This window comes from Indicator indicator, chromosome 5 (genome assembly GCF_027791375.1).
Source record: "Indicator indicator isolate 239-I01 chromosome 5, UM_Iind_1.1, whole genome shotgun sequence".
Taxonomy (NCBI): Eukaryota; Metazoa; Chordata; class Aves; order Piciformes; family Indicatoridae; genus Indicator; species Indicator indicator.
Genome location: NC_072014.1, coordinates 25,273,635 through 25,301,515, shown reverse-complemented (window position 1 = coordinate 25,301,515; position 27,881 = coordinate 25,273,635). Strand labels below are relative to the sequence as shown.

The 27,881-nt window shown below is 50.6% G+C and overlaps 1 protein-coding gene across 1 annotated transcript; it reads left to right on the top strand.

Annotated features, from left to right (window-relative positions):
- Window positions 1-234: 234 nt before the first annotated feature.
- Window positions 235-27,881, top strand: SLC4A3 (solute carrier family 4 member 3). Its single transcript, XM_054381021.1, has 22 exons — window positions 235-288; window positions 1,385-1,541; window positions 5,055-5,383; window positions 5,827-5,969; window positions 6,536-6,747; window positions 12,660-12,811; window positions 13,444-13,624; window positions 14,164-14,299; window positions 14,403-14,577; window positions 14,984-15,080; window positions 16,862-17,046; window positions 18,769-18,982; window positions 19,291-19,512; window positions 19,843-19,991; window positions 21,403-21,597; window positions 22,034-22,240; window positions 22,844-22,933; window positions 25,159-25,325; window positions 25,703-25,956; window positions 26,277-26,446; window positions 26,917-27,090; window positions 27,804-27,881. The coding sequence occupies exons 1-22, from the start codon at window positions 235-237 to the stop codon at window positions 27,879-27,881; spliced, it is 3,741 nt and encodes a 1,246-aa protein (XP_054236996.1).

Below are 27,881 nucleotides of genomic sequence, written 5' to 3'. Positions count from 1 at the left end.
GTCCCCTTGCTGAAGTGTGCCAGGAAAATGTCCTAGGAAATGCTGGGGAGGTTCCCGAAGGACCTCTCTGGGTTAGGATCCACGGGGGTTGAGGGCAGTAGCCAGCTGTCTCCCACGACATTCCCTTGTCCTGCCCTCTCTCCACAGGTTATGCCACTCTCCAGGTTTGCTGGGTGCCTGCCGGTGAAAGAGAAGGGTTGATATTTTGCCCAGGCCTTTAGGTCCTGAACCAAAATGGCAGCTGGAGAGTCCCCTCCCATAGGAGATGTCTTCATCGACCTGCAGCAGGTGAGGTGGGAATCCAGCAGTCATGGGGCTGTCTCTTCCCCAGGGACTGTGCTCCTGCCAGGCTGCAAGCGGACCAGCATCCTGGCAGCTTGCTGCAGTAGGAGATCCAGCCTCTGGTCTCCAGGAACAGGTCTGCAGAAAGGGTGCCCCAAGGCTGCCCACAAGCCCGCATCCGCTCTCACAGCAAACTGTGGTGCAGAAAAGGCCTGAGATTACTCTTTGGGGTCTCTCTGCCTTCACAGGCTGTTGGGTGGGATAGGCAAGCATCAGATAGAGCTAGGCAGATTGCAGTTAGAGTCTCCCCGTGGAGACCAGGCTTGGGACACCCATGCTAAGGTGAGAGGAGAAGCAGTCTCACAGACAGGTATGAAGCTGCTCCCAAGGCACAGCTGGGAGCAGATGGAGGATGTGAGGAGAGGCACAACTCGGCTAAAGCTCCCTTGCTCCCTCTTTCCGCTCAGCACAGACAGATTTGTCACAGTTGGGCCTCCTTCTGTTTCCATGGAAACACGGGAGTCCACAACAGCTCTGCGCTGGCATTTTGGCTTTATTGACGAAAATTTTAACAGCTGCAGCTGCTCGGCAGGCAGAAAGGACAGGAGTCACCTGCCGATGCTCTTCTTGGAGCATCTCCACCAGTAAAAGGCAGAGAAGTGCCCATGGCTTGAAGAAAGCACACCGGGGGGAGCTGGGAACCCCTAGGAGTGCTGAGAGGAGGTGGGAAGGCACAGCGTGGTCTCTGGTCTAAGAGCAGCTTACCAGAGCAAGGATGTTGTTTCCCAGGGGTAAATACAGAGAAGGTTTAAGAAAAGGAGGGATGGCAGACTGGTCAAAGGGAAGGCCAGAGGGCAACAGTTAGATGTGAAGTGAGAGAAATTCCAGCTAAACAAAAGCTCTTTATCTCCTGTAGGAGGAAAGACATCAGTGGCATAGTCCCTTGATGCCTGTCACTCAAGAGAGGTGTAGAGGACTACTAAGGCTTGCTAGTCTGTCGTGAGAAGCCTGCTGCCTCTCAGCAAGCCCAGCACTGTGTGCAGGATCCAAAGGGGTGTAGGGGTCTGCAGTTTTTGATTCTTGTCTGGCGACTTCTGTGCAGGGCAGAGATCGTGCAGAGAAAGGCTCTCCTGGTGCCGAGGACGATGAGGACTTGGATAAGACTTTGTCAATCGAGAGGTTTGGGGACCTGATAAGCAAATCAGCATCAAGCAATCTGGAGAAGCAAAGACGCAGCTACAGTGAGAGAGACTTTGAATGTAGGTTTGAACTGTTGTATCCACTTCCACCTTCACCACCAATCCTTGCTCAGCCCTACAAGCTCTTGTTCAGGCTCTTCACTTCCTCCTTTCAGCCTCTTCCCAAAGTACTACATATGCCCAGTTTAGTACCAATGCCCATGGCCTCTTCCCAGTCTGTTCCCTGCCCAGCCCACGTAGTAGCATAGCTCAGACTGGGGTGTTCACTCACCTCCTCACTCGGCATTGGGGACCTCTGCAGCTGCTCCCTCCACATTCAAATTTCCAGTTTGAAACTATTTTTGATTTCACATGGCTTCAAAGAAACATCCAAATATGGCCACAAGCCAGGCTGTCCTCAGTCCAAAAGCAGATGGCTACAGTTAGGCATGCCTGTGTATTTTTGAATAGCAACCATAAGACCATCAGGCTTCTCTCTTCAAAGAGGACTGCAAAATAAAAACGGAGCGTGAATTTAGAATGTGAAAACAATCTCACCTGAACTCCTCTGATCAGCATATTTATTCCACTAATAGCCCTTCCATGATGAAGGCAACTAGTCTGCCCAAACTCACTTTGGCTGTAAAATGGGAGTGTGCTCACAAGAGTTGCCATAAGCCATTGCCTGGTGTAGGTGGGTCACGTTAACCTGTAGTAACAGCAGTGAAAGGCAGGAGGAAGAGGCCCCCATCCAGCAACCTCCTGGTGTGGCAGACAAGTAACAATGGTTGGAAGAGTTTCCCACTCTCTGGCTCTTTACAGTCAGATACTGCTTATTTTATGAATTAGCTTTAATGGGATACAGCCTTGGGAGCATTACTTTCCAGGTAGATCACCAGGCTGTTTTCTGCTTGGCCACTCATTTCCGATGGCTGCTGTAAAGGTTTGCTGGTAAAAGTCTATACTGTAGTGTGCTCCGGCTGCTACTTTCTGCTTGTGTCATTTCTCTACAGAGGCTCCATTCAAATAACACTTTCTGCTTGAGCACACAGTCACACTCACACATGGCTGCAAGGTGCTGTTAGCTTTGCTGTGGGTTGAATACCTGTTCTGTGCCTGTAGGACTTACTTGCTTAGAAGCTCTGCCTATGTGAACAGGTGTGTGGGTTGGCTTGGAGGACATGGAGAATCTGCTTGAGCATGCATGGCAGAAGCTTCTTTGAAAAATTGACTAGAGATTTGTACTGTTTGGGATTTTTGTTCTTCTTAATAGGAGAGTTCTTCTTTGTGGGAATCAAGCTTATTTTCCTCTGAGCTCCTGATGTATCCCTGTTATCTAGGGCTACATCAACCCTGGTTATCAGAAATTTTATGCAGTTCATATTCATATAGCTGCAAGATCTGGTTAAGTCATTGAACTTTGAAAGATAACATACCAGCCCAAGGAGGTGAATGCTCTCTAGGTTTAGTAATGTTTCCTGCCTTATTCAAAGCCAGGAATTCCTAATATTCCTTCTGGGCTCCCTATCCAAATGACCTTTTTATATTTCTCGTGTCAAGTTCAGTGAGAAGTGTAGTCAAACATCTAGTACCACTGCTTTGGCAATAACCTTCCACACAGGCAGGTTCTGCAAGGGAGGAAGCAGGGATGAAGGGCAGGGGCTGAACATGCAGGAATTGCAGGAGGACAAGGAGGAAGAAGAGGGAAGTAAGAAGCCTTTCGTGTTTGGAAGAAGTACGTTTTGCCCTCCTCCAGGCAACCTCTGTTGAGATGTGATTGGCTGATATGAGGAAGGCTGAGTGCAGGCATGAAGAGCAGTGCTCCCCTCTGTTGTGTGAGCTTGGCTGCTTACCATCACTGCCCTTCCCTGTGGTCTAAGGCTTCAGCTTCCCTCTGATCCAAAGGGTAAACGTTTCTGTCTGTCTTGGGCTGATGTGAACAAGCCAGAAGGGAAAGATGCACTGTGTCCTCACCAGCAGCTTTGTGCTGTAGAAGGAGCAATGTCTGTACAGCTGGGGCCCTCCTTGCTTCTTCTTACATTAAAAATTCATGGCTGACCTATCTGTGGCATGCAGAACAGTGCTACAGGAGTGCAGCAGAGGGACAGGAGGGTCTTGAAGCCAAAACCTGTGACTGAAATAGGGTACATATAATTAAGTAAAAAAAAAAAAAAAAGAGCACTTTGGAGGAAAGAGAGTTTTTAAAGAGCCTAAACTCTTTCCGATTTGCAGATATCTGACCATTCCAGATCTCCTCTAATTTTGCCACAAGCCTCTCTTACTGAACCAGGGATGTGTGTGAAATATCCCTGCTGTTCCCAGGGGGGGAAATAGGGAAGAAAAGACTTGAGAAACCAAAGGAAAGGAAACATGACAGCAAAACAATGAACCTGCCTGGCTCTCCCAGGGAGCAGGTTACAGCTTCCATTGAAAATGTCCTTTGAAGGTAGTTTTCACTATAAACAGATTCTGCTGCCATGTCACAGGAAAGCTGGGAAGGAACCAAATCAAAACAGACTGTGAACAATTCCTCAGGAAGAGCTGCTGAGCAAAGCCCCCTTGCAAAGTGGCTGGTGCCCCTGTGATTTCAGCTGCTCTGGGTGCAGCCCCAGGAGCTGTGCATCCTGCAGACTGCCTGTGGGAGCCTTTGTGCCTGCAGGTAGCCTGACAGAAATTGCTTTCCTCTCTTTTGGCAGGCTGAGCTTACCCTGCTCTCTGCCTGGTGTATTATCACTGGTTTTGAGTGAAGGCTCAGAAATGCCATTAATTTCATCTCACTTTGTAATTCCCTCGACACCCAGGTCAAGCCTATATGAATTTCTCTTTGTAGATTAGTTTAAAGAAAAGTCCTTCTGCCCTGTTTTTTTACCCTGGTTTTTGAAAGACGGCCTCCTAATTGAACCTGTTTTTTAGAGACTGGTAGACACAAGTCCTCACAGTACCTGGCATGTGGATTTAAGTTGCACCTGCACTAAAAGGCATTGTCTGTGGTTCCTGTGGGTATGCAAGAGGAACTGTCTGTCAAAGACTGAAGGATAAATAAGGTGCATCTATTTAATCCAAAGAACACTGTGCTGGAAAGAAATCACAGAATCACTTGTATTGGAAAAGACCTTTAAGATCACAGAGTGCAACTGAAAACCTAACACTAAGTCCACCACTAAGCCATGTCTCTTATCCCTAAGCCATGTCCCTAGAATATTTGTAAAGGGCCCAAATCATGCCTGTTTGAGACTATGAGAAACATTTCCCCATGTTTAGGAAGGGAATGGTGCCTCTGGCAGGTCATCACAGTTCTGCATAGCCATGTGGTGGTGGTGGCTTTCAGTGATGCTGGGAGAGCAGCCCTGCCTTCCCCAGGGTAGTGGAGCTGGACTGGAGTGATTTGGCCCTATGCAAGGGCTGCCTCCCCGGCTGCCCCAAGCTGGACACAGCCTACTGCATCACTGGAAGAGCTTAGCTATGTCCCTGTGGGCTGGTGGCTCTCCTTGCCCTTCCTGGTCCTTGATCTCCAGACCATGCTGTTTCCTGGAGGGGTGCCTGGCAGGTTCCTCCCAGCCTCTTCCTGCCCCTGACTCTCTTTTTCTCTCTCAGTCCACCGTCAAACCTCGCACCACATCCATCATCCGCTTTCCACTCACCTCCCTTCTGCCCTCAAGTTTCAAAAGAGGACTCCCCGTGCCAGCAAAAGGAAAAAAAGGAGAAGGAAAAAGAAGAAAACCTCGGTACCCCCATCGGAGGTCACCCCCACCATCCAGGAAGAGGACGAGGAGGGGGGAGAAGAGGAGGAAGAAGAGGAGGAAGAGGAAGAAGGAGAATCTGAGGCAGAGGAAACCCACGACAAAGAGATATCTGCAGAGTCTGAGGGTGAAGCTCGTGGGAAGGACACATCCCCTAAGCTGGAGCCCCTAAGCAAACCAAAGGCAAGGCTAGGGCATCCCTGCCTGGATGGGGGTTGGAGGCTGTAGGAAGCTGGAGTCAATGCCAAGGGGGTGCCAGGGTGTATGATCATGGGAGCATGCTGCTCAGGAGGAAGAGTTTGTGCAATATTGTGAGAAGAGTGGGTTTGTCCCTGACTAGCAGATGCAGGCACTGCAGAACAGTGATAGATAAACCATTTCTTGGGGTGGATGCTGTGCATGACCATTTTGGCAGTGTAACATCCGTGGGGGAAGATCAATGTGTCTGTACTTAGAGTGTATAGGATATGGGGGAGGGGCTCAATATGGCCAGTCCCAAGGTATGAGGCACATGGGAGAAGTGGTGTAGCCCATTCTAGGAGATGGGAACATGGGGAGGCTCTGTGTGCCAGGGGCTGGGATGAAGGCTGCTTGCCCTGACTCTGTCAGGACCCTTGTCTCTGCAGTTCACCATCGGTAGTGATGAGGAGGAGTCTGGCAGTGCACAGGCCCCTGCACAGTTCCATGTGGAAGAGGAGTGTGGCATCCTGTCCCCCATGCCATGCTTCACTGACGTGCTGCAGGACAAGGGCTCTGCCTCCCTCCACAGGTAGGTGAGAGGTGCCAAGCTGCCTGCTGCTAATCCTGGCTCAGGGGTGCTGCACAGACCTGGTCCTTGGGCATAGTGGCAGTGCTCAGCCTGCACTTTCCTGCTGAAGCAGAGGGAATATGGGGCCCAGAGAGTGGCTGTGAGCAACACAGCTGCTTTCCAATGGGACAGTCACCCCCTGGGTCTCCTGCAACCTCCATGGGTCTGTGGAATCCCCAGAGTGTGGGTTTCGGGGCACTGAGTTGCACATCTGAAGTACTCCTTCTTGTGCTGTTGTGTTGACCTGCAGGCTGGGAAGCCTCCAGAGGCTCATCTGAGTCAGGGGACCATGAGGCCATTAACTCAGAGGTGGGTCCCTAACACTGACCACAAGCTGATCCCACTCTGTGGTGGGGTAGAGGAGGAACAGAAGGGACAACCTTTAGGTTACTGGGATAAGTGACTCCTGGCTTTCCTTCTCAGGGTCTTCTTGATCAGGGCTGAGCTGAGGGACCTGAGCCGCTGAGGGGCCGGGTCCCACCCTCGTTCACCCTGTTTTCTACCATCGGTCTCTTTGTTTCTTACAGCCCCTCTGGGCCTCGGGAGCGTCAGCCTCGCAGCTGGGAGAAGCGCAAGCCCTGGGGCCAGGTGAGCGGCGGGCAGCGGGTTACCTATGACCTGAAGGAGAGGATGTGCATCGGCAGCATGACCACGCTGGAGAGTGCTGCGTACCAGCGTGTCCCCACAGACGAGGCCGAGGCCCAGATGCTGGCATCCGCTGACCTGGACGGCATGAAAAGTGAGGCTTTGCAATTCTACTTACATTACTGTGTGCATGTCCCTTGTTTCTCCCTACTTTGTCCTCTTCCCTAGCAGCTCCATGCCTAGTCTTCAGCCTGCTGAAGGAGCTGGTCCTCACCTCCCTGTCCACCAGCCCCTGCTTGTCCAGCCATGATTCCTGTCTCTCAGCTTTGTGATGTCCACAGTGTTGGTCCCCATGTTTCCAGCACCTCTACTCACACCTACCCCACCAATGCTTGCTCCTCCACCTGTCCTACTGCCCTTTCTTGTTCAGGGCTCCCTGCATTTCCCTGAGACCCAGCTCTCTCCTCTCCTGACACACTTTCCCAACGACCAGCCCTCCGTGTGACATGCCAGCTCTGGCATCGCAGAAAACGTGAGGTGAGGAGCCCTCCCTCTTCTCTGCTCTCTAGTGGAGAGCCAGCTGGCCCTCCAGAGCTCCTCGGAGCAGGACTGCCCCTATGTGCTGTGTGAGGGCAGACAGAAGAGACGTCATGGAAATGCACGCTCCGGGCCCGAGGACATGGAGAATTCAATAGGTTGCTCTGCAGGCTGGAGAGGGAGGGAGACACCAGAGGGGAGTGAGGGAGAGAAGCGGTGCTGCACACACAGCCTGGCTGTCCCTGGGCCGTGGGGATCATGTCCCTGGGCATCTAGCACGAGACTCTGCAGCACAGCAAGGACCCTACTCCTGAGGAGCTGGTGGAGCAGTCCCCCACTGGAGCATCCCTGGGCGGACCTGGTCTTACAGGGACCTCATCAGTCCTCAGGGACTGCTGCAGCCGGCACCTTCATGCCCTGTGAGGAGGGGAGTGAGGCATTGGGGCTGACCCCAGGGCTGTGGTGAAGCTCTCCCAGGAGCCAGCTTGATTTCCATCATCAACCTGGCTACCCCAGCCCCTCCTCTGAAGGCAAGTGGCTCATGGCACCTGACCCCTGACCTTCACAAGGACAAAATGACAACCCTTCAAGAGAGAGAGGAAACAGCAAAGGAATTGGAAGGGGTCAGAAGCCCAGAAGTAGCAATAAACACCTGTATTCGCAACTCACTCAGCTATGAAGACTTTGATGAATTTGCCTTCAATTTTGAAGACTATGATTTATGGGAGGCTATCAGAAACCATCTGGGCTATCCAGGCAGTGAGCCCACCTGTAAGTACCAGCCAGAGCAAGTGACCCCATGGTTGTACCTGTAGATCAGAGCCCCCAGCTGAAGTGCTTATCCCTCACGCTGTGTTTGCTGTCTGCTCTTTGTGTCAGGTTGGTTTCCCGGTTTAGGGGAGCTATGGTCTGCCCCACTGTGTGCCTGGGGACGCTGGAGGAGCTGCCTGGTGTCTGTGTGTCTGTGTATCTGTCTGAGGTCTTTGTACAGATCTGTGCTGTAGTGCTGTGGTGCTTCCCTGGGTGCGTCTTGCTCAAGCAGCTCTGGAAGCAGCTCCATCTTGCCTATCAGGATGTATCTCATGCCATGGCCAGAGAAAAGGCAGCTGCTCCAAGGTGTGTATAAGTTCAAAGACATTTCCCCTTTCATCTGTGGCACAAGGTGACAGCATGCTGCTACTCTGTTTGCTGGAATTCAAGCTGAGCTGCGGATCCAAGAGCCGAGGTGGATATCAGGTTCTCAGCTCTGCACAGTAGCCTAACACCCAGAGGAGAAAATAACCTAGTCCCTGTGTCTGCAGGCTCAAGTGTGGCTGTGACAGGGGCTTATGGCAGGCTGGCTGGGGTGCCTGGAAAGGGGTACAGAGGAAGGAAGCAAGAGGGTGAAAAGCAGGGAAGGTGAATAGGAATCCCAAGGGTGAAGAACACCTCTGTTCTCCACATCTGTTTCCATACCTGCACATCCCTTGGGAAGAGCTGGATCTCCAGGCTTTCCCAAGGGCTGTGCAAAATCTGGAGCCTCACCCCCATCTTGTGCAGGAGGTCCTTCCTCAGCATAGTGGTAACTCACAGTTAAAAGGTGTCTTTGCCTGTCACCTTAGGACTGACACTGTTCATAGCCATAGCTCTCTGGCAGTTGCCCTTGTCCCGATGATGTGTTAATTTTTCAAGGGATTTTAGGAGTGCATAAAGGAGGGTAATGTGGTCTCAGAACTAGCCCTCTTACTGGCTTTGCATGCAGGGTAGAGAAGCAGAGTCTTGCAACAGGGACTCCGGATACTTTAGCTTCTGGCTCTACCACAGCCTCTCTGCATGATCTCAGGCGAAGATCCCCAATCCCAGCATCATGTTGTCTTTCTCAGGTGGTCCATCTTTACAAGCCTTCAGGAAAGAAATGTCTACCTATGTGCTTCTGCAGGGGCCAGCAAATGGGGATTTGCTTCTGGTTGGGTCTGTTACTTGTTACCATAAATTGATAGATATCAGTAGATAGCAGCAAAGTTCAAAATAGTACCTGGAGTGAACTGGCTCCATTGGCTGTCCCAAGCTGAGCAAATTGTACATGAAAAGTGTGAGAAATTGCCTTAGGATCACTCAGGAAAGGATGGCTATTCTTGAGAAGGTAGAAGGGACAGATGGCTTCTGCAAGGTGTGATATGCATCCCTTATAAAGTGGGGAAATGGGGCTTGCTAGCAGTTAACATATTCATTAATTGCCACAGCTAACACTGCAGGTGCTTTAAATAGGGTGTGCTGTACAGACAACTCTTAATTATTTCTGCACAATGAATCCACACTGTGGATTAATCCTGCAGAGAGATGTGGTGGAGGCAGGGATGGCAGGGACACCAGAATCAGTTCTGTGCAGAGCCAGCTCATGTCCAGCCAGCGTACTTGCCCAGCTCCATGGCAGTACCTCTTCCAGGATCAGCTCAGATCCAGAAAGAATTGAATAGCTTTTGAGCAGAACAGAGTCCTGTTGGACCTGAACAGGTTTCCTTGCACTCCTTTTAGTGTTGAGAGCGTGGGGAAGGCCATGCAGGGACACCTGGATGGCAGCAGGGATGAGCTGGGGTCCAGCTGTCCCCATCACATCAGCCAGGAGAAGCTTGGAGTCTGTGCAGGGCAGGGCAATAGCTTTTTCCAGAAGCCAGCATAGGGTTGTGACTTACTGTATGTTGATTAGCGTTGTGTTTAGTCTAATTTTAAATATTCCAAGTTCAGTCTCTTTTTTTTTTTTTTTCTCTTGCTATAACTTAACCATTGGGATTACATGGGAAGTGTGCATCACTGCTGTGATGCTGGACTAGCAAGTTGCTCTCTAGTACTGATAGAAATACTCTTGATGCCTCTTTCTGTGCTTCCTGCTTGTGGATAGAGGCTAATGAAAGGAGGGAAGCAGGAGCTAACACATAAATTGAGGGCAGTTGCCTACTGATCTGGACTGGCTTGCACAGGCACTCTGGGGGAAGAGTATAACCAGTACAGTTGTATGTGTCATCTTCAGTTTAAGCTGGTGGGAAAGGAACTTGGTCTTCCAATGAAATCTGACTGTGGAAGCCAATATGGCAAGATCTTCTGAAGGAGGCTGTGGGAGATGCTATGTGGGAGGGTGACACTAGTTTGTTGTAGTGGGACTACCACAGGAATCACTGTCTGTCCTCAGACATTGTCACTATCTCATGTGTTGCTCCTAGGGAGCACTGAGAGGTACAGGAAGAGCTGTCCTTGGCTGTTTCCCAAACTGGGGAGTTTGGCTTCAAGGAAGGATGGCAGAGCTATGCCCTAGGCACATCACCCTTGGGTCTCAGTCTAAGATCCTGTCCCAAGTAAGAACCCCAGACTCAGGTGCTTGCTTGAGTTTGACTTCTGTTTGGGGAAAGTGACTTTCATTTGAGGGAGGTACCAATCCGATGGGACATAGAAGGGCTCTCTGTGGAGCAGCCTGCAGAGAGCCCTTCTATGTTCCATCGGATTGGTACCTCAGCTGGGATCTGCTTCAGACTCCCAAAGCCAGCAGCCTGTTCCTAAATTAAGCCCATAAGTCCACCCTGCTCCCCCAGTTATCTCCCCCAGATGGCATTTCAGTGGCACTGTCAAAGGAGAGCAGCGCAGCGTTTCGCTTCCCAGCCTTGGTAGAGCTCTGGACATGTGCTGTCACCAGCTCCCTCTGAGCCTGCAGCACTCTGGCTCCTCTTCCTGTCAGTGAGTGTGGGAGTCACTGGAGATGCTGGCAGGAAACTTGTCTCTTTCCATTTTATCTGTCCTCCAGACATTTGGTGGCTGAGATTGAACGCCTGTGCATGCTTTCTAAGGCTGTTGCTGAGGAGCACTGCATTGCAGCTTGTTATCACCGTGGGGGAGGCTTGCCATGCTCTGGCTGAGTGCTCTCTCTTGCTGGGCAGAGCATCCTCTAGCCCTGGTCTTCCGGGGATGTGGTGAGAATGAGTCCCAGGCTGTGTGGCAAAATCAGAAGCTGCAGGGATTGGAGCGAAGGTGCCAGATACCAGGATCACCTGCCCAGTGGACTGTTTGTTTTATGCTTGAGCATGTAGAAGTGGCCACCATGCACACAAGAACTGAGAGATCCACACAAAAGCCTGAGGAAGCCCCACACATGTCCAGCTCCCAGAAATGTTTGTAGGAGTGGGCAGTTATTGGCTCCTATTGACACAGCAGTGCAGTAAGTGGAGCAGGGAGGAGCCCAACTGTCAGCTGGACATGCATCAGCAGGGCAGCCAATGGGGGAAAATGCCCTGAGGATCAGAATTGATTCATTTTATATTTAATTTAGTGACCCAGATTTACAAGGAGCAAGGCCATGGTTTGCCTGGCCAGATGCTGGATGTGTCTTTCCATGCCAGAGATTCACAGATATTTTCCTACAACACTGAGGAGACCACTTGGCCTTCAAAACCAGTGCTTTTTGCTATCACCATTGCCCTGAGAGTGCAGGTCTTGAAGCTAAGTGTAGAAAGACACATGGAGACAACATTCATTCCAGACAGTGAAGAGCTGCCTTTGGTCCTCCAAGGAGAAGACCTTGGCTTTGCTTTACAAGCAGGGCCAGCAAGCCTTGGTGGACTGAAGCTGAGCAAACCCCCTCATTCAGTGGATGCCTGTGGGAGCCTGCCCATCCTGGACCTGGACTCTAAGGCCCCATGGGCTGTCTGTGCTGAAGAAGATACACCTGCTGTCTCTAAGTAGTGTCCAGGGAAACTGCCCTCCACGGCAGCTTGTTGCCCAAGTGCTGTTTCTCTGGCACTGACTGGCACAGTTGCGGCCAGGTTTTGGCAGGGGCTGGCTAGCCAACAGTGCTGGAAGCTTGGTGGTCAGTCTGTAATGCAGTCTCAGCAGTCACTCTGAAGGCTTCAGGAGGCTTTGATTCAGCCAGCCAAACTCTGTCAAATGGACCTTTAAGAAGCATTGCAGTGGCACTGCAGATCATCTGAAAGCAGCAATAGCTGGAGCGAGCTGCCCAGCCTCCATGCAGCTCTGGTCTGCACTGTTATCCTACAGTCTCATTGCACAATTAAATCAGTCATTGATATTTCCGTGTGTCTCCCAGATCAGCAGCTAAATATTCTTCCCCTTCACTGCCCTTTATGCTTGTTGAGCACCAGGCCTTCCTCCAGTGGGAGAAATGATCCCCAGCCAGGTGCCCACCTATGCTAGCTGGGTGCACAGCCATGCAGACAAGGCTTCAGGATGCTTTACATTGAGGGTTAATGCACCACTTATTTGGGTACCATAAGTAAAAGCTTTTGCAATGATTCTGCAGTGTATGCTCAGTCTGGGAAGCCTTCTTCTTGAAGGAATTAGCTCACAGATGTCTGGAAGAGCTGAAAGAAGGCAGATAAGTCAGAAAGAATCTTCAAAGGTCTGGAGGATAATTGCAAGTGCTTCAGCTGCCAGGACTTTGCTACTGTAAGCTAATGAGAGAAGGATGGGCTTGAATGTGTTTCTCTGACAGACAGTGTGTTTCCACTAGACAAACCAGTGGTCTTTTTTCCTTTCCTGTGTCTTCAGGCCACCGTTTTGAAGATAACCCAGGTGTGAGGAGGCATCTGATGAAAAAACCATCTCGGAGTCAAATCACCAGGACAAGCAAAAAATTAGCATCAGCTCCATCTGTCAAGAAAAAGAAGAAGAAGAAGAAGTTGGATAGAAAGCCCCATGAGGTAACCATGTGCTTTCCTCCCACACTTGTTCAGAAACCATAAATCAGGACTGGAAACAAGCACTTCATAAAGTCATAAATGTGGTTTCAGTATACTTAATTTTTTACATGACCTTAGGGTGGCATTTTAGGCTCTTATTGATTATCATAAGGGCTAAAAATACACTTCTTTTCCAATGAAAGCAGAGATTTCTCTGAAACCACAAAGCTTTGACCTTGGAAAAGATGCTATAAAGTCCCAGGGTAGTGCTGTTGTGGAAGTTGGCAGCACAGTAACAGCACCATCTCTGCTAAGTGTGGGAAATTTGGGGGGGAAACCAAGAAGCAGGCAGATGACAAAATGGTCACAGTTTGGTAGAAAAGAATTCAGCACTGTATCATTATCCTCTGCCCATGCTATCAGACTTGGAGCTTTCTGATTCTCCACGTGCTGATGGAATCTCCTGTGATGCTGCCAGTGATATTTGTCCTGCGTGCTTCTGTTCACTAAACCTCTGGTTAACTAAGGCAGGCTTGCTCAGGCAGCACTTTAGACCAAGTGGTGCCTTGAGAACAAACCCAAGGCTTTCCACATATTGCTGCTGGAGAAGTACACATCAGGGAAATTCCAGTGTCCTCTGTAATTCACATTAGGTGTTTGTGGAGCTGAATGAGCTGGTGATGGATAAGAACCAGGAGATGCACTGGAGGGAGACAGCCCGCTGGATCAAATTTGAGGAGGATGTGGAGGAGGACACAGCAAGGTGGGGGAAGCCCCATGTGGCTTCACTGTCCTTCCGCAGCCTGTTGGAGCTCAGGAAGACAATTGCCCATGGTGAGTCAGAAACCACAGGCTAGAGTTGATGTGTTACTGTGGGACAGGTTTTATTGCACAGCTTCTGTCATTGTTTGACCCCTCACTGTAAACAAGCTAGCAGCATCTGTGTCCAGGTTCCATATAGGGTCTGTGATGACAGACCATCCTGCACCCAGTTTGCCAGGGTTTGCGTTGGCCCAGGCCTGCCTGTGTCAGTTCCTCGCTCTGCTTTGCTGCTCTCAGACGTGTGGCAGCTGCCACATCCAGCTGTGCATAGGCCAGCAGGTCTTGGACACATCTTTGGTGTGAAAGGGCAAATTTGGGCAGAGTGGGAATCCAAAATGAGAGAAAGATATCATTGCATCTTGGAGCTTTTGGGTTCTCTTGGGACAAGGATTTACACAAAGGGCATGAGACAACTGGACTTGAGACATTTCTTGGTTGAGGTTCTCTCCAGCCAAAGCTTGGCTCCTGGTGGGACAACTGTGTCCTCAGAGTGTGCATGTGGTGGGGAGCATTGCACGCTAGGAGCAGGGCTCTTCCCCTCCTGCTGGCAGGTGCCATCCTCCTTGACCTGGAGCAGACCACTCTGCCTGGCATTGCTCACCTCATGGTGGAGACCATGATCATCTCTGACCAGATCAGAGCAGAAGATAGAGCAAACGTGCTACGTGCCCTGCTGCTGAAGCACAGGTGAGTGGCACATGGCTGAAGGCTGCCAGGGCTCAGGGGTTATCTGTGAGCCCCAGGTGGCAAGGGAGGCAGGTCCCCTCATGGCCACCACTCTCCCCCTCAGCCACCCCAATGATGAGAAAGAGGGCTTCTTCCCAAGGAACCACTCCAGCTCCAGCATGAACTCCGTCGTGGGGAATCACCACCACAACCACACCACTGACACCTGTGTGCCTCTGATGGGGGAAGAGCGCATTGAGATGGCTGACCCCAAGGCCAACGAGACTGAGTGCAAGGAGGTGAGGGTGATATGGAAGTTTACTGCTTCCTTTTCCACACCCTGGGGACAGCTGTTAGCTGGTGGCAGTGCTTGGTATCTATCTCTGGGGCCTTTAATGGGGTGCCTTGTACTTGCAAGGGCTGGGCTCCCCTGGATCACCTGGACTGCTGGAAATCAGGTCGCTGCGTTACCCTTTCAAGGCCTAATTTTAGTCTCGTGCTTTATGCAGATGTCTACTTGAGCATCCAATGGCAGCAACAGCCCTGGCACTTGCAGGGTGGCCTCTGCCTTGTCTGTTGAGGCTAGGTGTTGGGTGTGCAGCTGAGGCAAGCCCAGTTGCAGATATGTCAGTGGGACGCAAGGTTGTGTAGGGAGACCAAGGAGTGGAAACTTTGTGCTCACTTATTTTTATTCTTCCCTGGCAGAAAAACCCTCATCTCCATAATGCTGAGGGCCACCGTAAATACCTGAAACTGATGGAGAAGATCCCCGAAGATGCAGAGGCCACAGTGGTTCTTGTGGGTAAGAAGCAGCATGTAGAGTCCCCCAGCACCAAGTAAGACTAGTGCAGATCCTGGTCTGACCCCAGCTGTCTGTGCCCTCCTTCCTGAAGAGTATTCTGTCATCTTGTACATGTCCCCAGCATTCAGCTGGGGAGGGAGCCTGGTATGCTCTCTCCTCTGGTAGTGGCATGTTTTGTTTGTCTGCAGTAAATGTGTGGGGTGCCAGGGTGGTTCCTCTCCTAAATTAAGAAAGAGGTTGATAGACACTGCTTCTAGGAGCTGGGGCCCAGGTTAGAAGAGAAAGTCCCATCACGCTCACCAGAATATCCTATTTTGGAGCTCAGAAGTGGGCAAGTGGTGCCTGAGGGACTAATGGCCAGGCACTGATTGCTATCAGTCCTCACACTGTCCTCTGACTATGGCTGCCCTCCTTGTGGGCTCTTCACACCTCACCAGCAGCTGGACCCTGCCCCTGGCCAGTGTTGGTTGCTGGTTGTGTGTGCCAGGTTGCTTTGAATTTATGGAAGCAGAGCCTGGCTGGTGGCAAGTTCTTGGGTATCAGCCATAACACTGCCAGGAGATACTTCTTTGTACAAGAGGGGTGTGAGCAGGCAGCCTCAAGCATCAGCGGGCTTGGTGCCTTCTGACCACCAGAGTAATCCTCAGTACTTTACTGATATTAACATCTCAGCAAAGGTAGCTGCACTACAAGCAAAGTGAATGTCATTGCCTATCTAGTAGATGAAAAGTTCAGACAGGCTTGGCAGCTCTACCAAGCCGATGCTTAACCACCATGAGGCCACATCGGCCTCATAAATACACTTTGAATACTCTGATAACTAAGCACTCCCCATTGCTGAGGTCAGGCTGTTGTAGGATTTGCTTGGCCACTTCGAATGGCCCAGATTTGCTACTCCAACACAGAACACAGCTGCTTGCTGGACACAGATGGCAGAAAGATCAGCAATAATGCCAGAGAAATGCAAGTGTTCAACAGAGGTTTGTGTGCAGCATGGGAAGGAAGCGGCTGCTGTTCCAGAGGATGCAGGAGTACTTCCCAGTCTGTTAGGAACCAAGGAGGCTGCCAAGCATTGATGATATCTGGACATTGTAAAACAAACTGTGCAGTTTGCACCTATGAGTCTTTAGGAGAACTAGCTCATTTTCATCTTAAAAAAAAAAAAAGTCTAAGAAGCAGGGAACATAAGAGAAAAACAGATGAGAACTCATAACTTCAGTGCTCTAGAAGGGAAGGGCAGTGATCCAGTACCTGTAGGTTGGTCAACCTGATGTCCTTCCCGGACAGCATAATGGCAGAGCTAATATGGGATTTGTTTAATAAAGAGCTAAAGAATAAGAATGTAATTATTGCCAAGCAATGAGGTTTATGGGAAATAGGTCATGTCAAGGAAACCTGATTTCATTCTTTGATGAGATTAGAAGTTTGTTTGATAAAAGTAACATGTAAGAGACTTCCTTCCATAAGGCAGTGGGTTAGTGGAAAACAACCTTGTGATTTAAAATTAGCCCCTTGTAGTATAAGTAGAGGCCCATCTGTAAGAGGTTAAGATAGGACTATCTTGGAAGCTACCAAAAGTAGCACTGCTTGGGAGTGATCAGGGAACAAAGGACTTAGAGCAGTCCCCAGCATGAAACTCCATGCTGTGTCAGTGCTCTGCAGACAAGCTCGGGACTGCAGGGCTCATGGGAACCCCCAAAATCCCTCTTTCCACTGTTAAAGGCAGCCCAGTGCAGCTCACCCCATTGACTAACTCTGCTCAAAACATTGCCTCCGGGTAGGTTGTGTGCAGTTCCTGGAGCAGCCAACTATGGCCTTTGTCCGACTAAATGAGGCCGTCTTCCTGGAATCTGTCTTGGAGGTCCCAATTCCTGTCAGATTCATCTTTGTGCTGCTGGGACCAAGCCAGGCTAACATGGACTACCATGAAATTGGCCGTTCAATCTCCACCCTCATGTCTGACAAGGTGAGGAGCTGACAGACAGTGATGCTGGCACAGGGGAGGGAACTTTGTTAGCTCCTCCGAAGTCGGTCCTGGGACAAGAGTGCTGAGTGATGCTGTACAAAACCCCAGGTGGGGCAGGCAGATGTGAGCATCTGGCATTTCTAAGAGCTGTCTGGCTTGACCAAGTAGGATCCTCCCAGACATTTGTCTGGGACAGAGAGCACTAGGCTGGGTGAAGAAAGGTGTTCTGTGTAAAAGCAGGAACAAAGAACTGCCCAAGGTTAGAGTTGTGCTCAGCTGACATTTTACAGAGAGGAGGGGAGGCTGAGCAGTGCCTGTGACCATGATGCCTGGCCCAGGCCACACTGACAGTAAGACCCAGCAATGGCTGAGAACTCTTGTCAGGTGTTTGGATGAAGCTTTTTAGCTGAGTCCTGTGGCTGGGTCATCCATGCAGAGGAACATAGCTATGCAGGAGGGAAAATGAGGAGGCAGAGAGGTTTTTCTGCCAAATGTGTGCACTTCTAGAAGCTCCCCATCTGGCTAAATGGTAAGAAAGTGAAATTCCGTATCATGATAAGCAATTAAAGGCAAAGAAAAGACAACCCAAGCTTCTGCTGCGTATGTCCAGGACAGAAGAATCAGAGGTTCACAGGATCCTCCTGGCTGGTACCCTGTAACTATAAGAGAGTAACAAACTGTCATGCCATCAGTGCACAGCTCTCCCTGAACTGGGGAGTAAGAGATGCATTCACAGCAGGTGGGTTGTGGCCAACAAGGGCTCTGATCCTGAAGATCCCATCCTGGGAGTTACTCAGCTGAGGCTGTGTCTTTAGCCGGGAGAGGTGAGGTGCCATATTCCAGCTTCGGCACTGCCTTTGTGGGCTGATCTCGCTCACTTGAGCCTCCTCTGTTGCAGGAAAAGGGGGGCAGCTGCTGCAGCTGGGGCTGGCTGTAGCAGGGTTACACAGTGGCTGGCGCCATGAAGACAGCATGGTATCATTTACACGTTGAAGCTGAGGCTCCAGAGAGTCTGTGCTGCAGAGACCTTAGCTGTCTCCTACCTGCTTTGCAGACTGTTCACTTGTTCATCTTTCTTCAGCCTTTTCTTTGCAGACATGTTCCAGAGGCAATGTAGCACTTCCACCCATTTGCCAGCATATCTCTGCCTATCTGCAGTAGTCCTGTCCCCTCATGGTCTCCTTGGAGTCCTTCCTTGCCATCTTGCCCTCACTGTCAGGCGTGTCTCCCTTTTTCTGCCTAGTTTCCCTTGCATGGCTTCCCTCATGCTGTCACCTCCTATTTTCTCTCGCTTGTGGAGAGTCCCAAGAGTCTCTTATGTTTCCTACTCAGGTGCTTTATCTCTGGTGCTTTAGGGCTCCACCAGTTTTTTCCTCAAAACAAACCCAAGACCAGACTCAGAGGACATCAGTCTGTTGCAGAGTCCTAATTTTGAGCTACAAGAGGAATGGTGGTTGGGGGAGAAAAGCAGGGGCAAAGATGGAAAGGATGGATAGAGAAGGGAGGGGAGACATGTTGTTAGGTGGAGGTCATTGGATGGAAGGACTGGCAGGAGGGACTCAGGAGTGTGGGTCACAGAGTGGCGATAGTGAGACTAGTAGTGAGCCGAAGAAGCAGAATGTTAGTCTGGTCATAGCAAGCATTGTGTTTCCAGGCTGTTGGTGACTGGATGCAGTCTTGGTCTGAACTTTCTCCCTTTCTTTTTTTCCCTGCACCTCCCAGCACTTCCATGAGGCTGCATACATGGCAGATGATCGTCAAGACCTCCTCAATGCAATCAATGAGTTCTTGGACTGCAGCATTGTCATCCCCCCATCAGAGGTGGAGGGAAAAGACTTGCTAAAATCCATTGCCACTTTCCAGAAGTTGCTGCTGAGGAAGAGGAAGGAGAGGGAGCAGAAGTCCATGAAGGAGGGGGCTGTCCAGGAAGCCAAAGGTCTCTTCACTCACATTTTGGCAAAAGAGTTTGTGTGCAGTGCCCTGTGTGTCCCAGTGGGCCATGCCCTCACAGAGCCTGGTAGAGGGGTGAGCAGGACCTGGCTCCTGCAGTGGGCACTGGGGATGGGACACAATGGCTGGGGCAGCTCTGGCAGCTGGGGGCAGCTGGAGGCAGTGGGATGTGCAAGTTGCAGGGTGCCTATCAGGTTAGCAGTGCTGGAGAAAGGTCTTCATGGGGTATGGAGGAAAACAGCCCAAGGACAAACCTGCATTCCACTGCTCAAGCCCCACTCTGTGCACTTCCAGAGCTGTGTGAAGTGAAAGCTGATGAAGAGGAGGAGGAAGCTGAGGATGACCCTTTGAAGCGGACTGGGATCTTTTTTGGAGGTCTGGTTCGGGACATAAAGCGCAGGTACCCCAAATACCTCAGTGACATCAGAGACGCCTTGCACAGCCAGTGTCTCGCGGCCGTTCTCTTCATCTACTTTGCTGCTCTCTCTCCTGCCATCACCTTCGGGGGACTCCTAGGTAATGGGCCTGCTTTCTGGTCTGCCCTTTGCACACTGGGACACTGGCTGTGCCTGTGTGATGCTGTGCTGGGGTGGGCTTTGGTGCTGCTTGCTCAGGGAAATCAGCAGCATTGCGTCTCGGCTGCTGCCTTGTCCCTTCCCTGCCACTTGGCCTCTCCAGCCTCGGCTCCCCGGGCTCCCTCTGTGCTCCCTGTGCAAAGCAGGGGACCTCTGACTGATGGGATGAGGACCTGTCTCCTCTGTCTGGAGCTGTGTCTGCAACCTGCCTGCTCGTGGTGACAGTGCCTGTATCTGGGCTGTAACACTCACATGTTATTCTCTTTCTCAGGAGAGAAAACTGAGGGTCTAATGGGGGTTTCCGAGCTCATAATCTCCACCTCGGTTTTGGGGATCCTCTTCTCCCTGCTTGGAGCCCAGCCACTCCTGGTCATTGGCTTCTCAGGGCCTCTGCTGGTGTTTGAAGAAGCTTTTTACAAGGTACACGTGAGGCAGTATCCATGGTTGGCACTAGCTTGCTCTGCCCTTGTGCTGGAAAGGGCAGGGAGCATTTCTCACCTCTCCAAAGGATCTTTAGTGGTGTAGGCTCCTTGGATTCTGCCAGGTTGCTCTCAGCTCAGCCAAGACTGGCCCTGGCTTTGCTGACCATTTGCAAGTAACACCATAGAGACTTCTGCCTCTTGCTGTATCCTGTGGGCTGACCTTCCTGGATGTGTGATAATGCACTCTGCCTGTGTGGAGAGCTTTGTTTCCTGACTGTGAGCAGAGGTTTGTTTCCCTGCTCTGTCTTGCAGCCCATCCTGGCACAATGGCCACTTGTAGCTGCATCCTAAAATACTGGTCCATAATACTTTCTTATTCTTGAGGCTTCCTTAAAAGACCATTTCACAGCTTTTACCTGTGCGCAGGTTCCTTGTGTAGGAACCCAAAAACATTCAGTGTGCCACCTGTTTGAGATGTTCCATGTACATTACACCCACCTCTTAGGATGAGCCCAAGTGTACACATGTGCAAGGATCCTGACAAACTCGGATGGACATGTTCCGTTATGAAGCAGCATGATCGCTTCACTGTTCCTCTGTTCCTTCAAGCAGTGGGTCTTATCCTTCTCCTTTTTTTATGAATCCTATCATGTCTGGGATTTTAAAGCATGGGCTTTCCTACAGCTATATTTTCAGCTTGGTGAGTCAGGAGTTTGGAGCTGGTGATGCCATTGCACAGTGGGAAGTTCTCTGATCTCCTGTGACCGCACCACTCAATGAATGCTTTTGCTTTGCCCCATCAAGAGTGTACAAAGATGAACTTCTGTCCTGTGTGAGGGCACTGTCTACAATGGCACTGAGGAAGGCGCCAAGTGAGGGATATGATTTGTGCTGGAAGTAGTTGGTGTTGCTGTGTGGATGAGCAGAGGCAGTGGAGATGGTCTGGTCTGTGGTGACAGCCTGGGGGCTTTTTTTCTTTCTGTCTGGGATCACACCTCACCTAACGTAGCCTTTCTGCAGCAGGACATAGCAGGGTGCTCTGGCTCTCCCTTGGGGGTGAACAAATTTGTGTTGTTGAGTGCATGGAGCAGTGGAGAGCTGTGTTGGAATAAGGGCACCTGCATGTGGGTGGGATGGGGAGCATCATGCATGGAATGGCTTCAGCAGAGAGCAAAGGAGGCACAGTTACAAAGACTGGAGTGGTAAAGACCTGCTTGGTGAGAGCTGGCTGATGTTAATGACAAGCTTGCAATTTTACCTTTGACTCCACTGAATTCACTGTCTCTGTATTGGATGCCCAAGCAGATCTAGATCATTTTTTTTCCAGGAGAGTCTTTGATCTTAATATGGAGCAGATGTGGGAGGCAGCCTTAGGAGCCGTGATTGACTTCTTCCCCTTTCCATTTCAGTTCTGCCAGACACAAGGCATTGAGTATCTGACAGGCAGAGTGTGGATTGGTTTGTGGCTCATCGTCTTCATCTTCATTATCGTGGCAGCTGAGGGAAGCTTCTTGGTGCGCTACATCTCGCCCTTCACCCAGGAGATCTTTGCTTTCCTCATCTCCCTCATCTTCATCTACGAGACCTTCTACAAACTATACAAGGTGAATCTTCCCTGGGGAGATGGGCTGCCACATCTCTTGCTCCCCTAGGAACCTGCTGCTTTAGCATAGATAGGGGAACAGAGCCAGCTCAGCCACAGCTTTCCTAGGCACTCAACAGAGCAGTTCTTTGCTACCCTCTCATACCCCAGCCCAGCTGATCCTTGTGCCACCACAAAGGCTGGCAGGAAAATCCTAATATCTGTCTCCCATTCTGTTCCTGCAGGAGGCATTAAAGAAGTGCCACTTTCATATCCCCATCCTTCTCCAGCTGGGTAGGTGGCGTGGCAAAGTGACAGATGCTGGGATTGTCTGTGCCCACCATCTACCACCCTCTTCACAGAGCGAGACACCCCTGCTGCCCCCTGTCCCCAGTGGTGACAATGCTCCCTGCCTCTCCTTGTGCTGACAGTGCCTGCTGCTTCTCTCACCTGCCCAGGTGTTTGCAGAACATCCTCTGCTGAAGTTCTACCCCCCAGATGTGCAGAGTGGCCTGAACGCCAGCATGCTCTCTGCGGATGCGATGTCACTGGGAATCAGAATGCAGCCCAACACTGCTCTCCTCTCCCTCATCCTCATGCTAGGCACCTTCTTCATTGCCTTCTTTATGCGCAAGTTCAAGAACAGCCGTTTCTTAGGAGGAAAGGTGAGAAATTTGCGGTGCCTAGATTTTAAGGACAAGGGATGTGCCAAACAAATAATGCTTCTTGCTACAGCCCTTGGTTCTTCAGAGCATTTTGACCCTCCCAAAGAAACACCAGCAATCCCTTAAATATGAAGCAGAATGCACGAAAGCCTGACTTAGGCTGCAGACCAGAGCTGGCTGTTGGTGGTATCTCCACTGTCCTTCTCCAGTGAGCTTTAGTGAAAAGTCCTCTGGGCCCTGGGAAAGCTCCTTTGGCTGGATGCAAATTTGTTAAACTAGAATATAGGGGAAGAGTTTACAACTTGTTCTGTTTGGACACTGCTGTACATGCAGGGCATCTGTGTAGCAATTGGAACACCTAATAGGGCAGCAGGAGCAATACCATTCACTTAAGAGTGGCTGGAGGACTGTGTGACGTGGGCAGCGCGATGCACAGCCCTGTGGGTCAAGGCTGGGTTCACTTGGCTTGCTCATCAGCGGTGCTGAGGTTTGCTGTGGTGCTTGGCTCCATCTGGGACTTCCTATTCCTACAGGCTTCTTGCAGCAGGGTGCTACCACAGAGACAGTCTGTTCCTTTTGTTAGCAAAGGTGTTTGTTCTGCAGGCACGTAGGATCATCGGAGACTTTGGGATTCCCATCTCCATCCTGGTCATGGTGCTGGTGGATTACACCATCACTGACACATACACACAGGTAGGTGCCATCACCGCCCTCAGAGCCTCTCCAGTAGCCCAGCCGTGATCCCTGTGGCACCATGGCCTGCTCTTGTGCAACAGGGATTTGTATTTCCTGCCTCTGTAGTCATAGCAGGGCAAAGCAAGCAGAGGCACTTCCCTCATCCTCATTCCCATGCTGAAGGGAGGCTCCAAGGGTCTTGTTGAGACTTGAGAGAAGAGCTACAGGGTCTGGAGTGCCCTGATATCCCTCTGGTTCAGCTGTTAGTATGGAAGGCTTTAAGGGACCAGAAAGGTTCAGTGCTGTTAATTCCTTATAACTCTTAAAACTTGCAGTCAATCAATGCAGCATAAACTGGTTGTGCACTCTGAAGGGGGTGGCATTTAGAGTGGTTTGATTATAGGCTACTAACATTTTGATGACAATCATCTCTTTCCCAGATTAAGCATAAACTTAATGTTACCAAACAAACCCATCTCACAGGTTTCCATTTCTCTCCCTGCCCCTTTTTTAGAAGATGTGTAGTTATGTCTTTTTGGCTTGGTATTTTTTTTTCAACTAACATTGTGGAGAGGGTGGAAGGTATTTCCTGTTCAGCATGCAAGCTTTCTCTCAAGACAGCCCAAGGCTTAATGGAATCCAAATGGATTTTTATTCATTTAAATGACAATGAAAAATCTGGGTTTATCAAATGTTAATAAAATCACACACTTTGTTACATCCTTTTCATACCCTTCTACACTTCTACAATTAATATCAAAAGCATTATCATTTCAGTATTCACTCAGCATATGTACAAAGCTTTCTGAGAAAACAGTAGCTAGTTACAGAGCTTAGCTCAAGTACAAGCATTCCAGGAATATTATTCATACTTATGCTGATTACCATAAATGCAAATGATAAGCTCTCTCTGCAGCGTTCATGCAGGAAGATAGCAGGAACCACTGTAGAACAGCTCAGAGCCAAGAGTTCAAATGCTGGTGAACACAGGGTTGGGACAATGTACAGTCAGGAGTCTGTGTGGTCTCTCATGGGAGCACAAACATGATATTCCCTCTGAACTTAATCAGAGTGAGGTCATTTCCAGAGAATGTGGCCACTTCTGGGGTCCGTGCTGCAAAAACAATACCAAAAAATGTCTCGGAAAAGACTTGGAAAGTCTGGAAAGCCACCTCAGAGAAGGGCAAGCAGTTCAGTACACTTGATTTCCTCAGAGGCGGGAGCAGCCCCATGGATATGGACTGAGATGGGTTAGCTGCTGAAGCCTTCCTGTTTGAACAGGTCTGCACATGCCCGAGGTGTTAGTCTGCTCCTCAGTGATGAGCAGATGAGCAGCACAGGGGTTTTGTCTAATTATTACAGTCTGTGTAACATACTGAGGGAAAATGAAGGCACAAAGCCCCCAAGAGAGAGCTGGTGCTGTTTAACCTGGAGAAGACTGAGGAGGGGATCTCATTAATGCTGATCGATAGCTAAAGGGCGAGTGTCAGGAGAATGGAGCCAGACTCTTCTCAGTGGTGTCCAGTGACAGGACAAGGGGCAATGGATACAAAAGAACACAGGAGGTTCTACATAAACATAAGGAAAAAAATTCTTCACTTTGAGGGTGGAAGAGCACTGGAACAGGCTGCCCAGAGAGGCTGTAGAGTCTCCACCTCTGGAGGCATTCAAACCCTACCTGGATGCGTTCCAGGGGACGTTTCGGTTGGATGTTAGGAAAAATTTCATTGGAACTGTTTGCCCAGGGAGGTGATGGAGTCACCGTCCCTGGACGGTGTACAAAAAATGCGTGGCCATGGCACTTTGAGATATGGTTTTGTGGCCATATTGATGTTCGGTTGATGCTTGGACTTGATGATCTTAGAGGTCTTTTCCAACCAAAACAATTCTGTGATTCTGTGATTTATCCAAGGAGAGGTCAAGGAGCATTTTAACCATGATCTGCAAGCACTGACATAGGGGTGAGGTTCCTGAGGGTAGATATTTCCTTGGTCTCTTGGACAAACCCCAAGGGAATTCCAGTAGCTGAAAGGAAATGAGACAGGCCCATATTAGAGGACATGGAATTTTTTTGCACTGAAGGGGATTATCCATGAGAAAGTGCTGCTTGGGTCAGGGTAGCTGTCCCATCATCGGAAGCATTCAGACCAGAGATAGCAGGAGAATCAAGGTGAGTCCTGTGCAAGGCTGTGGGCATGTGTGTATTGATGAGTAACTGCAGGGTTTTGTGGCTACACCTCCAGAAGCTGAACGTCCCCTCTGGCTTGTCGGTCACATCTCCTCACAAGCGCGGCTGGTTCATTCACCCCATGGGCAGCAGTGGAACATTTCCGATGTGGATGATGTTTGCTTCTGCAATCCCTGCCCTCCTGGTCTTCATCCTTATCTTCATGGAGACACAGATCACTACGTGAGTATCTCCCCTGCCAGCAGCATCCATCACTAACCCCTAGGCAGCCAGACTGAGACAGATGCTGATGCCATTCATGTGGAGATGCATCTGGCATTCCAACAGGACAAGGGCAGGATCCTGGTCATTTCAGATGGTATCCTCTTGGGTTCTCATGTCACCTCTTGGCTCCCCCGCCTGGTGTACAGTGTGGTGGAGGTCTGTATTAGCCAAGCCAGGAGGAAAACTCCAACCTGAGGTGACAGCCACTGTCCCTCAGCCATCTCCTTGTCTCTGTGTGTGCTCTCTTCAGAGAGTGAACGCTGTCCCCAGCCACAGTGCTGTCCCTGTACATTGGGCTGAGTGTGGCAGAGACCCAAGTCTGTTCTTCCTTCCAGGCTGATTGTGAGCAAGAAGGAGAGGAAGTTGCTGAAAGGCTCTGGCTTCCACCTGGACCTCCTGCTCATTGGCACAATGGGGGGGCTTTGTGCACTCTTTGGGTTGCCTTGGCTGACTGCAGCGACTGTGCGCTCCGTCACACATGTCAACGCCCTGACGGTCATGAGCAAGGCCATTGCACCAGGAGAGAAGCCCAAGATTGAGGAGGTGAAGGAGCAGCGTGTGACAGGAGTGCTTATTGCTGCCCTCGTCGGTGAGCCTCTGCTCAGGTGAAGGAGTGAGGGGGGAAGTCAGGGCCAAACACTTGAGTCTTCTGGCAGTGTCCCTGCCCCACAGCCAGCCTGTGCTCTGACTGCTTGCTGCAGAACTGTCCCCACCTACACTCAGCTCTCCTCCAGCAGCCTTCAGTACCACCCCCCATGATCCATCCATCTCTGCAAGCCTTCCAGATAGACTACTCTTGAGCTTCCTTTCCCTTGCACCCTGAGACAGAGAGGAGGTGGGAGGGGGATGAAGGTGCCGTGCAGAGGGGCAGGTGTGGGACACCCCATGCCCTGAGCTCTGTCTGTGCAGGTCTGTCCATTGTGATGGGGAACATGCTGCGGCAGATCCCGCTGGCTGTGCTCTTCGGCATCTTCCTCTACATGGGCGTTACGTCGCTCACTGGCATCCAGCTCTACGAGCGGCTGCTCCTGATCTTCATGCCATCCAAGCACCACCCTGACCACATCTATGTTGTCAAGGTGAGCAAGGTCAGATTACAGGGAAACAGATAATGAAGAACAGAAGAAGAAGAGGTAGGTGAGGGGAGGAGGGTACTTTGCTAAAGTGATGCTTGGCTTGGTGTCTTCCCTTGGCTGCAAGTTTGTGCTGAGAAGTGTGTGCAAGCCATGCACAGAGGTGAAAAATACCAGGATAGCATGCTGAGAGGCTGCACACAGGAGTGTACTGCCAGGGGATTGTATGGAGAGACTACTTAGAGGAGTGATGCATTGTGTGAGTGGGTGTAGGGACACTGTGCTGCCAGGTGGGAATGCTGCTAGGTTGCACAGAGGCTGATGCATTAGGCAGCTCAGCCTTGTTGTAGAGTACAGGCAGATAGGGCGTGCAGCTGCATTGCCTTACTGCACTGTGCTGTGTGGAAGGGTTTTCTCTTGCCATCTGGGTCTGTGTGGATGGAAAATGCATTCTTAGATTGGATTTACCTTGCTAGGTGAAGACCTGGAGGATGAATCTCTTCACCTGCATTCAGCTGGCCTGCATTGTGCTGCTCTGGGTGGTGAAATCTACGGTGGCATCCCTGGCTTTCCCCTTCGTCTTGATCATGACAGTGCCACTGCGACGCTTTGTGCTGCCTCGCTTCTTTCAGGACAGGGAGCTGAAAGCGGTAAGCAAGTAACTGTCCTCAGAGTCTAGCTCACAACTTTAGAGTAAGATTGAGGAGCTTTGGCAGACTGAAAGGCTTTTCCTGCTGTTGTCTGGGGGTCTTTGTCTAACATCAATAGCTTGGTGGATGGTTTCCTCAGAGCTTGTAGGTCTGAGTGCAGTGTGGGATGGATGGGTACCCTAGAGTGACCTACCATGCAGAGGCCTGCAATAAGAGTTTCCTCTTCCATTCTCCTCCCTATTTGTGGCTCATTCATCGAGAGACACCCCACTTACCCATTGAGACAGCAGTAAGTACAGCCCAGCAGAATACCAGTCCTTGGCATAGGAGCACCTAGCTACAGAGCCCCGATGCTGGCAGCTCTTCAGGTGCTCGCAGTTCCTCTGCTTCTGCCAACATCCTGATCTCCTGTTGGAGAGCAGCCTGCAGGAGAGGAGAGGGAATCTGCTGGACCAAAGTGCTGGATCAATGCCCCAGTGATGGGCCACTGTCAAACACAAACATGTATAGGAAAGGGCATCAGACTGGGGATTCATGGATAAGTGTGAGGGGCAAAAAAGGGAGCCAGTTGGGAAGGAAAGGAGCAAGAGCTTTGCTCTTCCTAGTGCAGTCCAGCTACCTGGCCTGCTGTGCTGCTGATCTCTTCATGCCAGGCTTGACCCTGCACTGGGGGTGGCTGTGGCCTTCAGAGTCCGGTCTCTGCTTCTCCCCAGTTGGACTCAGAGGATGTGGAGCCGAACTTTGACGAGGATGGCCGTGATGAATACAACGAGTTGCACATGCCTGTATGA